The following is a 15,053-nucleotide window of genomic DNA, read 5'->3' on the forward strand; positions in this document are numbered from 1 at the left end:
CGTATGCCGCACTCCTTCGAAATCACTGGAGCGTATTGGTTCACAATAAAAATTTGAGAGCTGCGTTTATGCAAGCCGCACTTCGGGAGCACAGCGTTATTTCCTTTGGGTTATTCATAGCGTTGTCTTTGGGCTTCAACGCTGGTTCCTTCGCTCGTCCTTTCGGTCGCTCGTTCGTTAGTTCGTTTGTTTGTTCGTTCGTTCGTTCTTTCGTTCGCCCACTCGCTGCCGCCACTGAGCGACTGTGAGCCGCTGTTGAAAGCAGAGATGTTTAAGCTTCTTTTGGTCCATTTACGTGGCGTCGACTTAGGTTGCGCGTGGTCTTGCGCCACGCAAGGAGCTCAAAAAAAAAACCAAGAAAGCAATTCACGTTCGTCCACGCCTCAAATTGGGAGTGCAGTACAGCTTGCGGTACAGTTTCCGAGTTCGCGAATCCGGTTGTCCATGATTCAAACGCGGCCCGCTTTGGGAGAGATGTGAAAGGCTTCGAACAAAGTGACGCCAGTCTGCCAGTCACAGAGAATTCCAGCGGCAAGTTCGTAAATTCGTGTGAGGAGCAACAGCCGTGTCTCCAACAAAGGGAGAAAGGTCGTCGGCTGTGCTCTTTCTCTAGACTTGCACCAATAGTGTGAGCTGCGCCAATGTTTGGACATGTCACGGCAACGCGGCTGTTCCTAGTTTGCGGCTGTAACACGGGTGGTAGGGATATCAGAAGCACTAGTTTCTACGCCCGCTCCCTGTGTATAGGAGCTGAGAATAAACGTAGAAAAACGCAATAAAGAAAAGGACACCGATGGCTGAGAACAGATATTAAAATCTCTCGCAAGATGCCCTCATCACACAATAAAATGAACTGTTATCTCTTTGATGGACTTACAGTGCTTGTTGAAATGGGCAACCAGCTTTTTCGCCTGGTCAAGGCCAAGTATTTTGACCAGGACGTGTGGCTCTGCCAACCGTAAGGCATCTTCTTGGGAATTCACACCCAGGTCGGCAAAGCATTGCATGAGCAATTTCAGGGAAGTTTCTGGGATGTCTGGAAGAGCCTCCTCAATCTGGGAGGCGAGGCCATCTTGTGCATCTATTGTCGTAGAAGCTGCCATTTCAGGTTCCTGCAATTAATTTGAATGGTGGAGTAACCTTTGCAAAGCTTTGTCGGGGAAAAAGGCAATTAAGGTGGTGAAGGTTCGAGCAGATTTAGAGCTAACGTTTAAAAGCCAAAGCCTTTTGTCCCCTAAAACGCTTAAAATGGCTATTGTAGACCTCAACATGCATGGTTCCAAAAGTCACGTCAACTGTGCAGCGAGTAGTGTGCAGCCCATGCGTGATTGCTTTTTATTCGCGATTACAATGGCAAAACGTGAGTTCTGATGAGAAGCAGACGCAATTATTAAGGCGTTGTTACAGGCAATAAACATGCATAAACCTGTGGCGGAATACAAAGACAAATACAAAGACAAAGTGAGATATGACAATCACTATGCGTGTCTCACTCTAAGGAATTTAAACTGTACTGTGTGAAGACGTCATTTTTCAGACATGAGGAAGAATCAGTAAAGAAATGTGTCGTGTTCTATTGTATCTGCTGGTAACAGGTATCGCAGAAAAAAGTTTTATGTATATTGTATAACTTGGGATTCTCATTATTGAAAATGTACGATTTTTTGTATTTTTCTTAATTGGCTTATTTTTTTCTCTCTGTATTGCTGGATCTTATTGCTAAGCACTCATATTTGATTTGAACATGTCCTCTGCAGTGAACTCCTCCGTTGTGAACTCCAGAGGGTCAGGAGCCCTCGTCAGGCACTCAATGCCTTTAGCTCCTGCCCCTTCAGCAAGAATTGTAACAACGTCTGCTGAAAAATAGTGTTATTCTTCTTCTAAAAAAATATTGACGCGTTGTTACAAGCAACGCCACTTCATTAATATGCGTCGCAATACAATGACAACTCAAGACGATTGAATACAAGTAATGACAATTACCTACAGGTGAATACACGTGATGTCAATTGAAGAGTATGCGCCCTGTCGGAACTCCACTTACAGCCTTCCAAGGATATGCCTAGCCTCGATCCCATGACCTTTCAACTATGCCTGAGGGCCCAAACGAACGACCTTTCAACCATGTAGGAAATAAGGTAGATAAAAATGGATTAATCTTGAGTAAGTTGGGTTAGGAAGAACTATGTTTGATTAAAATGAATTAAGCACGGTGAAATAGCGTGCCTTGTGTGTGGACGGGTAGGTGCGTATATGAAGGGTACCCCTCAAAATACCAGGCCTGGCTTTTGTCATCAAAGCCCGTGCTAACTTATGCGCCACGAGAAATGTTTTAACGCAACCTTCGGTGGTACCTCACTTTCTTTCATTTGTATTTTTTTAAACACTGCACCTTGCTGCTATGCAGGCACAGGTACACTGATGCGCTCAATAATCCTAATTTTCTAGTGGGAATCACAAATGTGGTCACACACAAGATTTCAGAACAGGCAAAGAGTTTTGAGGCTGCTGTTTACTCTAGTACATGTGTATCCCTTTCTTTAAACTAGGGGGCACAAGCAGGTCAGTTAACGTAAATATAAATTCCAAATATGGGATCTTTATTCGCTACCTTCTCTGCGCTATTTAAGCTTAATTGCGACCAGGGAATTTCCGTGACACTTACGCTACACTGGGTGTCCTAAATAATGTGTACTCGTCACCCAATTTCTGTATTAATTTTAAAGAGAACAACGATGGAAGTGGAAAACCCTGTTTATACCTTTATCAACGTTATGTTAACAATGCCAATAAACCCCCGATTATTTTTATACACTTGCACTGGACCCTTGTCATAATAAATTCACGGGGGCAAGGAACTGACTTCGTTATTAGCAATATTTCCCTGGATGGACCGATTTTTGAATAAATCAAGTGGAGTTTAATGAAGGTTGCTGTATTATAAAAACGAGAACGGTGAATACTTTGATTTCGTTTCCACAAACTGTGCAAAAATAAAGATTGCCAGCTCAGTGACGTCATCTGTGACAGCACACACACAAAGGGTACAGGAGCATTTATCGGATTAAGAGCATGCTTATCACACGCAAACTGCGGCTTAAAGAATACGACAGAATCATGGATCGTGGCACACCTAAAAATCAATGTTTCAGAGTGCTTTTAGCTCGTTTTCTTCTTTTTCGTCACCACCTCGCCAGACGAATTTACCGTTTTTCAGCAGAAGAGTAGGTATCAGAGCTCCGAATAAGGCAAATACGGCTATGTAATTGGATAGGCACAAAAAATAATAGATTACGTCACCCTTTTCGGGATGTTTAGATTTTTAATAGCTGTGACTTTGGCTTGTTCAGGCTGAAATTTATTGTTGTTTTGAAAATGAGCCAAAAATCGCACTAGAAGAACACTACACAAGCAAATTACTTTGTTCGGTGTTTCGTTGGCTTCAGATAGGCTCGACAAAACACCAGATAAACGTTCATCGTGAAAGGCTTGAGTTTTCCCAAAGACTAAGTTATTATTTATGACAATGACAACGCCTTGCAGGCCTTATGGCATTTCCTACTCTTTTCTACAGCTGCCGTATCACAGACGTAATTGTGAAGGGTAGTCTGGCAAAACGGTATGTTCGAAATAGAGTAATCAACATAGTTAACACCGCGGAGATCTTATTGATCGAAGTTTTTGAAACCAACCTAGACGTTCAGCTTTGAAAACTATTTTGCAACTGGCAGGGAACCTGAAGTTTCAACGATTATTGGTGACTTCAAGGGCTCACATATAACGCGCTTGTTTAGCTTTTTTTGGCCAGCGCTTACTCGGAGCCCTTTCGCTTTGGGACAAGCACAAATCCTGCGCACCTCTAGATGGTTCAGCATGCTTTTTAATTATCCCATTAGCACGAGTATCTACAGTTTGTGGTTTAGAAATTCCACGACTGAAATCGACACTCGCCGCAAGACGGCTATGACACGAGGAATGGCGCCAGGTTTAGTCCTGGAGTTATCTTCCCGGACAGTTTCTAGGCCAGGAGCCATGTGCGAAAATGGTATCTCCCACCGTTTCTGGTCCGAAGGGCGATTTTTCTTACTGCATGGAAGAATACGCTCAAACGTGACAGTACCAGACTACAAAGTCAAGCAAACATAAGAATCAACTCAAACTAGGAAAAGCCAAAATACATAAAAATTCACGCATACACACGCAAGTGTTCCAAAGAGAAACCCCGGCAGGTGGTTCGTCAAGTGAATTATACACACTAGGTACAAATTGCACAGTCATTAGGAAATATGACTTCTTTTATCTTGGTGGCTCAGCATGCTTATCGCATAAACAGCATCATCACAGACTGTCCAAACCAATCAACACAAACATGTCATTGGGTGGCTCACCAAAGACAAAGTTATTGAGTAGGCAAAATTATCTATATGCCGTAACTTTAAAGATGACATCCAGAGAAGCACGCAGAGTTGGGGGCGAGTAACATTAAACGATTCATGGATAGTTTTTACGTTCAACGCAGTAACTGCAACAAATTGCTAGAATAATTAAACTGTTGCAGCCGTGCATGTTCAGTGCTTCGTCTGCCTTATCAATTGTTGTGGGCATATATGGCAAAGTAGGCGCTTAGGAAAGCACTTCCGTGCCATAATCTATCATTTTGATGAGAATTACCGAGTTCATCGAAGCCTGCAAAAAGGGCGCTGTCTTTCCTTGTGTGTCAATCGCGCGAATAAGTTTTCATTGATGGATTATGAAGTTAAAGCTGCGACGCTACACCGGCGATGAGCCCGGCGTAGTGGAGACCTCTCAATTAATTTTGATCACCTGGGGATCGTTAACGTCCTCCGAAATCTCGAACACACGGAATTTTTCGGGTTTTTGACCACATCGGAGAAGCGGCTGCCGCGAACGGGAATCCAACCAACGCTATTGGGCTTAGCAGCACATGGCCTCAGCCACTGAGCCACAGCGGCGAGTGGCCAGTGAGTTTTGCCTGCATCGCTTGGGACATCCGATATGCATACCTTTTGTTGCGCTGAATCGTCTTCCTTGGTCCATGCATCGGGAGAATGTACTTTGCTGCCGCAATTGGGACACTTAAGAGCATTGGCTGGGCCCGCCATGTCGGTTTGATCGTTGTCGTCGAAGTGGGAGCATTGTCTGATGTTGTGCTGGTGGCGTTGCTGACGCACAGAGTTCACGCTAGCACCCTGGTACCCGACTTCTGGCGAGCTCGAGGTCTGGAAACCTTCCTCTGGAAAGCTGTGCTGTTCCTTGCGGGCCATTTCTTCGGAGCGATCTTCTTTATGCGCAGTTTCGGAGGTCACCTTGTGGTCCATCTGCAGAAGACTAGACGTCAGTCAGTCGAGCAGCTCTGAAACCGCCGACAAAAGAATATGCCAGTTTCTGGCGATGGCTGATTATATACGCGCTGGAAAACATCACGTGACAAAAAGCTAGGCAGACGCAGGGGTCATTCAGTCACCAGTGGTGACGTCACATACCGAACCTTGGAATCCGAGAGTAGCACAGAAGCTCCCTTGCAAACTTATAGGGAAGAGGTATAATTTGCCCCGCCTCTTCGAGCCGAGTTTGCCCTTTCCCATAAGATAACCTCCTACCTACACCCATGCTTAAGCCACAGTATGTCGCTTCACTAACATACAAAATTTTTTGTTGTGACTGCCCTTCATATATCTCTCAGTACTTATCAAGCGTCCCTGCATTCATTGGGTAAAATTCTACTCCCCTTTCGACACCAACTGGAAGTGTTTTCGGATTGGCTGTATTATTCGCGTGAATTCGGATTGGCTGTATTACTAAGGTGATACAATCTCAGTCACCTACCTGAGTTGATCTGTGGGGAAACAGTGCTCATACGGCTGTAAGCCAGTCCGCGCACGGTCATTACGGCGGGTAGACCCCCGTTTCGACACCTATTCCCAATCACTTCCCTCTACCTCAAAATCAATTGCAACAATTCAGCGAATCAACTCAGTTACAGCTGTTTGCTGTCATCATGGGTGAGTAAACGTTTTTTTTTGTTTTTTGCGAAGCGCTTTTTTTACCCAGGCCGGCATAAACGCTTGGGGATCGATTGTGTTAGGCGACATAGCAATGGAGAGTTTGTCTGCTGGATGAAAAGCGTAATAAAATAAAGTCAAGTTTAATGAATTGACGTTGTCAAGGTTTTAAACATCGAAGTCCCAGCGGACGCTTGAGACTCGCCATAGAAGTGGGCCATAAATAAAATTTTTCAAAGTGGTGATCTTTACTGTTTTTCGATTATCCCGCCCCCAAGAATGTTATTTTTTATGTCTATCAGGAAAACAGCTGCTATGGGCGGGATCACACGCGGGTTCTCCAGCTCAGCAGCACAACGCCTTAGCATGAGCTTTACCGCAGCATATCAAATGGAATTTATTATCGTTCAAATTTTTGGAAGCGTTCGACGCTAACCGACATCCTGCCAAAACCCTTCACACCAGGGCTTCCGCGACTTAAGAAAGCCCCCCCCCCCCCCCCCCCCCAAATCTCGTGGCAAATCTCGTGGCACCATCTCTACGCCGCGGCGGCGGTGATATGAAACTGAGAAAGGCTCAGTTCTGGCTACGGCGGAATCTTTTTAGATGGAGTCGAAAAACAAAAGCTCCCGTTTTTGGAGATTTCGCGGTATGGTAATGATCGCTAGGTGTTCGAAATTCATCTTTTATTGTCCCCTACGGCACGCCTCATAGCCCCGCTGCAGCTTCACCGCTTAAAACCAAAAGCTTGAAATAACATGACTTCCAAATTAACAATGACGGTAGATGCGAGAAACTGATGTGCACGAAGAACTGCCCATGACACTCTCTTGAAATGATAATGAAAACAAGCAAAAACACGGTGAGGAAAAAGTTTAAGTTATTGAGCCATCCCAGGTCCAGGCATTGGTATACGTCTGTTGTCTTCATCGTTCCAGCAAACCAAACCTTTTGTAAGTGCGATTTAAGGCAGGCTCACGAACTTATCAACTTCTTCGTAAATGTCAAGAACCCTGAATATATCTCTGTTGGTTTGAGAGCAGACGACATACTGATATGCTCCACTGCGGAGGAGATAAATGTCGCCCATTCTTTTTATGATTTGAGGGCATGTTCACGCGCCCATCTAGTGCTCTGTGAATTTCAACAACCCTGCATACCTCTTTGTTGACACCAGAGCATACTTACATACTGATCGGCTACACGCTTGTCTAGATATTTCGGCAGATTAGAGGATTCGCTCACCTCATTGTTGACTTCAGAGCATGTCATCGCTTATCTGCTCTCATACGAATGTGAAAGACCTCTTATATCACTCTGATAACTTCTTTAAGTCCACTTTCGAGCACTGGAGTAAAATCATTGTCCCCTCAACCACTGCCCAGAAATGCTTTCCTCCCTTTTCCTCGTTCGTCGATTCCGTTCGCCAGCGTAGTTATCGCAAACACCGTGTCAGGACGTCATTTCTTTGTTGCGGCAGATACGTTTTCTATTACGTTATGGGTTTTTGGCTATTTGATTTAAACTTGCCATGGAGTGTGTTGCTTTATAGCTACAGCTGAAAGCACTGTGGCAATATTAGTCATATTGTTGGACTGGGTGGCTCATGCGAAAATGAAATGTCCAGACAGAGACCCTTTTAAACAAGCTCCGATGCTGTCCTACAAGCGTAGAGCAGGTATTCTAAGTATGGCGAGATCACCTACTCAAGGTACATGGCACGCTCGTTAGATATGGTGCACGAAAATATCAGATTCATAACGTTTCGAAAAACTGCATTAGAGCAGCTTTAACACAGACGCGCACTTGCATCACCTACAATAACCGGCACAGTGGTCTCCTGCTTTTGGGCTCTCCTTGGGACTGCGTGATGTCTTACGCAGCATTTTCCGCATGACATAGGGTGCTGTAAAGATCTGCAATGTTTCGTGGCGGCAATGTAGCGGCATTTTATTTTCTGCGTATTTCCAGTATTTGCCTATTTATGGCGGGGCGCATTTCCATGAGCTTCCCAAGTGCAGCCAAGCGAGCATTTCAAAACAGTTCTGGTCAATTCTTCAATCAGTACGACAGCTCAATGATTTTAAGATGACGACAAAGTGCAACTTGGTGTAGGTTGGATGGACTAGTCCTTGCCCGCCCCATCAACCTACTCTGGCCCGCAAAAACACCTTTAACCAAAAGTTGGGCGCCTTCTTTCTTGCTTCACTACAAATGTCGACAAAAAACGATAGTCCTCTATCTCCGCTTGCCCACATACTATCAACCTGTCTCCGCTACACCCTCACACTCTCCCTCCTCCTTTTATCGCTTCTCTCGTGATGAATTGAATGGAGATTTATTCAATGCAATTCAATTTTTCCAGCTTTGCAATCATGGCTTGCCTGCTTCGGGCACATCGCGCATCTTTTTATTAATTTGTTGTTTCTTGTTAATTTTGGGCAGCACGAGCAGAAGAGATGCTTTTTTTGGCTTGCTTCATCTCGCGCAAGCTCGAAGGATTTCGCTATTTTTAATGGGTACATTTTTTACTTGCTATTGCGAAAACCAACCCAACCTATATTTGTAACTCTCAGAACGTGGAGACTACCAGTTAAGGGCTATCATTTTGCCTCAAGTGTGACTGAGGCTTCTTTTGCAGTAAATGTTGCAAACATGCGTTACTTGTGTCAGCAGTTTAGGCAGTTTGAAAAGGTTTTGCCTATATAACCTTAATTGTTGCCATTCGCTTAAACTGTTGGCAGAGAGGCTAAACTGAGGGTCAGCCAGAGAGGCAGACATACGGAGAAGCCAACATTTTCCATTTAGGTAGTCCAAAAAAGACTATGGTATCTAAAAAAATCCAAATAATACTGAACAGCTTGCACATTTGCACTAAACGACGTCAGCAGCGGCGTAAAACAGCAATACTGAAAACAGTTATTAGTGTTTACTGTCTCATAGCGCGACCGGATGGAACCTAAAGTACTACTACAATGAAGTGATGTTTCTGTGTGGTAGCTTGCGTTTGCCGTCGCCACGCAAACATGTCCCTTTGACAGCATAAGACTAGGGAGAAATTGGTCAGTGAGCCATCGCGTCTTCATCTGTGGTCCCCATACCTAGGTTACTTGTCTAATGTTTTTGTTCAATTTTCTATCCTTCTTCACAGCACAAAACAAGTATTGTGTCTGTGATTTGATTTCATTTCATTTCATTTCATTTATTGAAGCTTTGAGGGCCCGGAGGCATTACATAAGGCGGGGGCAAACAATATGTGAGAGACTCTTCATCACACAAATGGCCGAAAAAAGGAAGAACAGACGAAGAAAGGGAACAAAAACAGCGCTCAGAAAGGAAAAAAGCAAGCAGAAAAATATTCAAAATCATAGACTACAAATAAAAGAGCAATATACATAAGTAATAGGCATCAGAATGCATGGGTCACTAAAAGTTTGTTACAAACATGGTTAACTAGCAAGTCATTTTAACAAAAACCATTTAGGTGAAATGCACTGGTAGTTTCTCGCGAAAAGTCGTGCGGTCAGCGGACGAAACAATACTGTCGGGCAGGGTATTCCACAGGGTTATTGCATGAGGGAAAAAGGAATCTTTCATCGATGATGTGCGGCCCTGAATGTGTGCGATTGGCTTGCTATGGTTGAGGCGCGGCGAGATTCTGGGCGGGGGTTGAAGTCGAGGGTGCCTGGCTAGTGGGTGATAGAAGAACGAGTGAAGCAAGCAGAGACGCGAGATGATTCGACGTGATTGGAGACATGGAAGGTCAAGTGTGCGTTTGAGTTCAGTGATGCTAGATTTAAGCGAGTAGTTTGACATGATGAAGCGAGCCGCGCGATTATGGATGGATTCTAGTTCGTAGGTGAGATATGCTTGTGAGGGGCGCCAGATAGATGAAGCGTATTCAAATTTAGGCCGAACGTATGTCTGATATGCAAGTTTTTTAATAGCTGTTGATGCAGATCTGAGATTGCGGCGCAAAAAGTCAAGTGTGCGTGAGGCGTGTGCGCATATTGTTTCAATGTGAGTGACCCATGATAATGACGATGTCAAGTGAACGCCTAGATATTTACAGCAGTCTGTTCGAGTTATTTCATTTGAACTGATATGGTATGCGTGATTTGTGATGCTGCGTTTACGAGAAAAGGACATGGATTGGCACTTATTAAGATTAAGAGGCACGAGACATTTTGCACACCATGCAACGATAGTGTCAATGTCTTCCTGAAGATCAGTGGAATCGCTAGGGTTACGAATGGCATTGTTGATGACGCAGTCATCCGCAAAAAGACGGAGTCTGGTTTTTGTGTTAGATGGCAGGTCATTGACGTAGATTAAAAATAATAGGGGGGATAAGCCTGCTCCCTGGGGGACACCAGATGTAACACTAGAAATTTGCGAATCATGGGAGTTAGCAGTTGTGTATTGTACGTGTCCTTTTAAGAAATGTTCTATCCAAGTAATCAGTGTCGGGGGGAATCCAAGAGTAGATAATTTTGCAAGCAAGTGATTGTGTGGGACACGGTCGAAGGCCTTCGAGAAGTCGAGGAAGATGGCGTCAATTTGTAGATGATCGTCCATATGTTGCAAGATATAGTCGGTGAATTGTGAGAGCTGAGTTTTGCATGATAATAGTTTTCTAAAACCATGCTGGTGCGCATAAAAGAAGTTAATTGATTCGAGATAGTTGATTAAATTGGTTGCTATAATGTGTTCAAGCAGTTTGGATGGGATGCTGGTTAGTGAAATCGGACGGTAATTAGTTGCTTTTGATCGGTCTCAAGACTTATGGATGGGAATGATTTGTGCTTTTTTCCAATCGTGGGGAACCTCACCAGTGCTTGGCGATTGTTGGAAGAGCAAGGTTAGTATTGCGCTTGACAAGGAAATTTTGTTTTAGGGGCGAAGCTCCTTAGGGCGTGGGTCTGTCCATCCTCGACGTATGTATGTAGCCACCTCTAGTTTAGTTCTTGGATTCTTTACTAGATGGCGTGGCTACCTTTAGTTTAGTTCTTGGATTGTTCACTAGATGGTGGTACTTGTATATTATGAAAAGATGCGCTTAGATTGTTTACTAGATGGCGGGGAGCGTTGTAATAAAATCCGTTCGCTGTTGGCGCGCGCTCGGAGTCGCCCGATGGATAAGGCTGCAGATGTGCGAGCCCGCGAGGCAGAAGCGCTCCGTGAAGCTGCGCGACGCCGCCGCCAAGATCCTGCCGTACGAGAGCGGGAGGCCGAAGCGTGTCGTCTGGCTGCGCGACGCCGCCGCCAAGATCCCAGCGTTCGAGAACGAGAGGCCCAAGCGTCACGGCAACGGCGCGAGGACCCTGCCGTACGCGAAGCGGCACGGCTGCGGCGCGAAGAGGATCTCCAAAATGTCAGAGAACGGGAAGCGGCGAGAAAGCGCGCGTATCGGCAGGCAGACCCCGATGCAGTGAGAGCTCGTGAAGCGTCTGTAAAACGCATCAGGCGAGCTCAGCCCCAAGGTGCCGACGCGCGGTTTAAGCGAGAGTTTCTAGACGTTACGTTCGGACACAGATGTAGTGGGCGAACTTTCACTGAAGAGTCACGGTTTTACCGATGATTTCCCCTCAGGAGCTTCGCCCACTCATCATCATTCACCCCGTGGATATGCTGTGAATTTTTTAAGTAGTTTGCTGCTGATTTGATCGCAACCCGTCAAGGACGATAATTTGAGACAGTTTATTAACTTAGCTATTCTATCAACGTTAATCTGGATATCAGGCATTGTGGTAGGCGAGTGGTGTGGTAATTTGGTAAAATTAAAGCTTTGAGCAGGTGAAAACACTTACGTAAAGAAGTCGTTAAGGGCTGTAGCACATTTTCCAGTTTCGATTAATTCGTTGTCTGCGTTTGACGATCTGGCGGGGAGATCATTTGAAAGAATTTACGAGGGTTAGAGTGTAGGATTGATAAGAGGTCAGTTGAGAAGAATTTGTCTTTGGAAGCTTTCAGTTCTTTAATATATTCATTAGCAATAAATTTGTACTGATCCCAAACCATGGGGTTATTACGAAGCTTTGCTTTTCGATAAAGGCGTTTTTTCTTGTTAAGTGGGCGTTTTAGACGCTGCGTAAACCACTGGTTATTTTTGTCTGTATATACAAGGATAGTGGGAATATGTCTGTTTTTTTAAGTTTAACATTGTGTTTTTATATAATTCCCAATTGGTGTTGACCGAGCGAGCAGAGTATAGCCGTCGAAAATCGTCGTAGAAGAGTGCAAGTTCACGGTTAAATGCGTCGAAGTTAGCTTTCTTGTAATCTGTGATTGATTTTTGCGTCGGGGCGTTCTTTTTTATAGGCAATGAAATGCTGATATGAAGTAGACTGGTCGCTGAGGTCAGGGAGCAAAGTCACATTTTTTATGTTTTCATGGCTAGGTGTTAATAAGAGATCTAGGGTGTTGTCGCCCCTTGTACGGCATGTTACGGTTTGGTGCAGATTAAAGTCCAGAGTAAATTCAAGAAACTGCTTCGGTTCGCTATATGGTGATTTGTTCGGTGCTGAAAGTAGCGGCCAATTTATGCTGGGATGATTAAAATCTCCGAAAAGGAAGATTGGTGCCTCGGGTATATCTTTTTTTATTTGTTCTAGGGAAATACGTAAGTTATCGCAAAAGGAGGGGCTACTATCTGGTGGACGGTAACAGATTCCAAACACTATTTTGCCAATTGTACTGTGCACGCCTACCCATGTTAGTTCAATGTTGTCGTCATGAGTGATTAGGGACGATAGTAAGCTGTCTCTAACGGCAATCAGTACTCCTCCCCCTCGTCTGTCATGTCTGTCACGTCGATATATTGTTAAACTGGGGTTGGATGGAAAAACTTCACAGTCCCTGACGGCCTTGTTAAGCCACGTTTCGGTTAACAAGACCATATCGGCTGCGGTATCGCCTATGAAGCTTTCGAGTTCGTCACGTTTTGGGATTATACTGCGGATGTTGGTGAAAAGCACACTAATGTTAAGGAATGATTGATTGATTGATTGATTGATTGATTGTGGGGTTTAACGCGCCGACGCAACGTAGGCGATGAGGCGCGCCGTAGTGGAGGGCTCCGGATTAATTTTGACCACCTGGGGATCTTTATCGTGCGCCGAAATCTCGTACACACGGGCGTTTTTGCTTTTCGCCATGTTAAGGAATGAGTCAGGTCGGTTTTTGGAGGAAGAGAGGGTAGCATTTCTTGTTCGTCACTGGGGTGGCTCAGATAAGGTATCTCTTGAGGCTGTTAGTGTATTGCTGTTTGGTAATGTGGGGTGTTCAATAACGCTGTCGGATGCAGCGTCGTAAGAGTAACATCTGCTACCTACGTGTAGTTTGTTCAGGCTAAGCTTAAACGCCCTTTTTTGGGGCTTGATAAATTTTCACAATTTAGAGCGTGCAAAGCGCGTACTCGGGAAAAGTCTTCTCTTATTGCAAAACTTGTATCTTTCAGCTTACGTCCGCAAGCCAATATGTTTTCTTTCGTCTTGAAGTGAGCCAGTTTTACTATTATAGGGCGTTTTTTTGTTGCAGAAAATTTTCCAAGGCGGTGTGCACGCTCTATGTCGCTAGCACTTAGGGTTAGTTCAAGAGTAATTTTGCACAGGTCTAGAATTTTGTTCTCTGAATCGCTCCAAGGTTCTTTATCGGAATCATCAATGCCGAAGAAAATAAGGTTGTCTCTGCGCATACGGTTGTTGGTGTCAATGTTCGCGGCTTTTAGGGTAGTGATGGCATGCTCCAGTCGGTCGATAGTGTTTACAGCAGTCGAGATTCCTTGGTTTTGTTGACTTGTATCTAATGTGTTGGAGCGGCTCAGAATCTCAGCTATAAGGTTTTCGTGGGCAGTCTGTGCTGATTTAATTTGTTCAAGATCTATGCGAATTGCGGCTTGAACACTCCCTATTCGTTTGATAGCGTCAAGGATAGGTAAAAGTTCAGCACTAGGGGAGGGTCCGGGGTTAACCTCAACATCACCGGATAGTATTAACAAAATTTCGCACAGAAAATGGAGGACAAACGCATCGCGACACAACGGCATCACTCCGCGACACTTCAAGTCGTAGGGGCACGACACCGCCACTATACATCTGTCATCACTTCTGAATTCTTTTGAGCAGGTCAGGTAACAAACCTGGAATTGTAGAAGCACTGTGAGCATCGTAGATGTGGCGGTGCTGTGCCCCGAGCAGTCGGCGATTCCTGGCTGTTTATGTAGCGCTCGATCCGGTCCCGTGGTTGCTGACATCGGAGAGGGCCAAGGTTGCCAGGCGGTGTGCCTGGCTCGTGCTAAAAGCGGGTGGCGGGTGACATTTAACTTGGAAGGGGGATGTGTGGCGGGCGGGGACCTTTGTTCGTGCAGGTAGGTGGTTCCGGAGGGACTTTGAGCGGTGACGTAAGGGCAAACGGCTCCAGGCACCAGGCACGTCAGCACCTGGAATTGTAGAAGCACTGTGAGCATCGTAGATGTGGCGGTGCTGTGCCCCCAGCAGTCGGCGATTCCTGGCTGTTTATGTAGCGCTCGATCCGGTCCCGTGGGTGCTGACGTCGGAGAGGGCCAAGGTTGCCAGGTGGTGTGCCAGGCTCGTGCTAAAAGCGGGTGGTGGGTGACATTTAACTTGGAAGGGGTATGTGGCAGCAAGTGCGATACCTGTTTTACAACGATTGATTTACAACGCAGGTTCAAATGGCTGACAATACTGCTTTCCCTGTTTGCACAAGTATTTGCACAAGTATCGTTTGCTGTTTGCACAATACCCTGTTTGCACAGGTATCGCACTTGCTGCCGGTTTTCAGGACCTCTTCCAACATTTATTTTGCCGATTTGTATAAGTACTGTGAACAACCTTTGCATGTTGTCTAATATTTTGCCAATCAATGAATAGTCAGTTTTCTGGTGCTTCCACGGGGTAATTTCGCAAAATTGACCGCATAAAAACATAAAATGTCGCAGAAAGCACATGTTTGTGCATTTTCTCAGCTGCGTGCACATTATTGCTTTGTGTTCGTTCTTAAATGGACTTC

At 45.0% G+C, this 15,053-nt stretch overlaps 2 protein-coding genes across 10 annotated transcripts in view; one reads left to right on the forward strand and one right to left on the reverse strand.

Annotated features, from left to right (window-relative positions):
* LOC144141142 (uncharacterized) overlaps positions 1-15,053 on the reverse strand; it is a 94,127-nt gene that overhangs the window by 23,468 nt on the left and 55,606 nt on the right. For 5 of the 8 annotated variants that reach the window (XM_077672683.1, XM_077672685.1, XM_077672684.1 and 2 more), the window contains 2 exons: positions 5,025-5,339; positions 878-1,112 (listed from right to left, as the gene is read on the reverse strand). In XM_077672683.1, coding sequence (XP_077528809.1) covers positions 878-1,112; positions 5,025-5,339 — 550 coding nt within the window. Of the gene's footprint in view, positions 1-877; positions 1,113-5,024; positions 5,350-14,163; positions 14,464-15,053 lie in introns of all 8 variants that reach the window. The other 3 variants (XM_077672678.1, XM_077672677.1, XM_077672682.1) reach the window with 2 other exon arrangements.
* The window catches only part of LOC144141143 (uncharacterized), a 42,700-nt gene continuing 33,509 nt past the window's right edge, over positions 5,863-15,053 (forward strand). For both annotated transcript variants that reach the window (XM_077672686.1, XM_077672687.1), the window contains exon 1: positions 5,863-6,023. In XM_077672686.1, the coding sequence (XP_077528812.1) occupies positions 6,020-6,023 (4 nt within the window). In that variant the 5' untranslated portion in view covers positions 5,863-6,019. The remainder of the gene's footprint in view (positions 6,024-15,053) is intronic.

This window comes from Haemaphysalis longicornis, unplaced genomic scaffold (assembly GCF_048455015.1).
Source record: "Haemaphysalis longicornis isolate Haplotype H1 unplaced genomic scaffold, Haemaphysalis longicornis Haplotype H1 scaffold_6, whole genome shotgun sequence".
NCBI lineage: Eukaryota > Metazoa > Arthropoda > Arachnida > Ixodida > Ixodidae > Haemaphysalis > Haemaphysalis longicornis.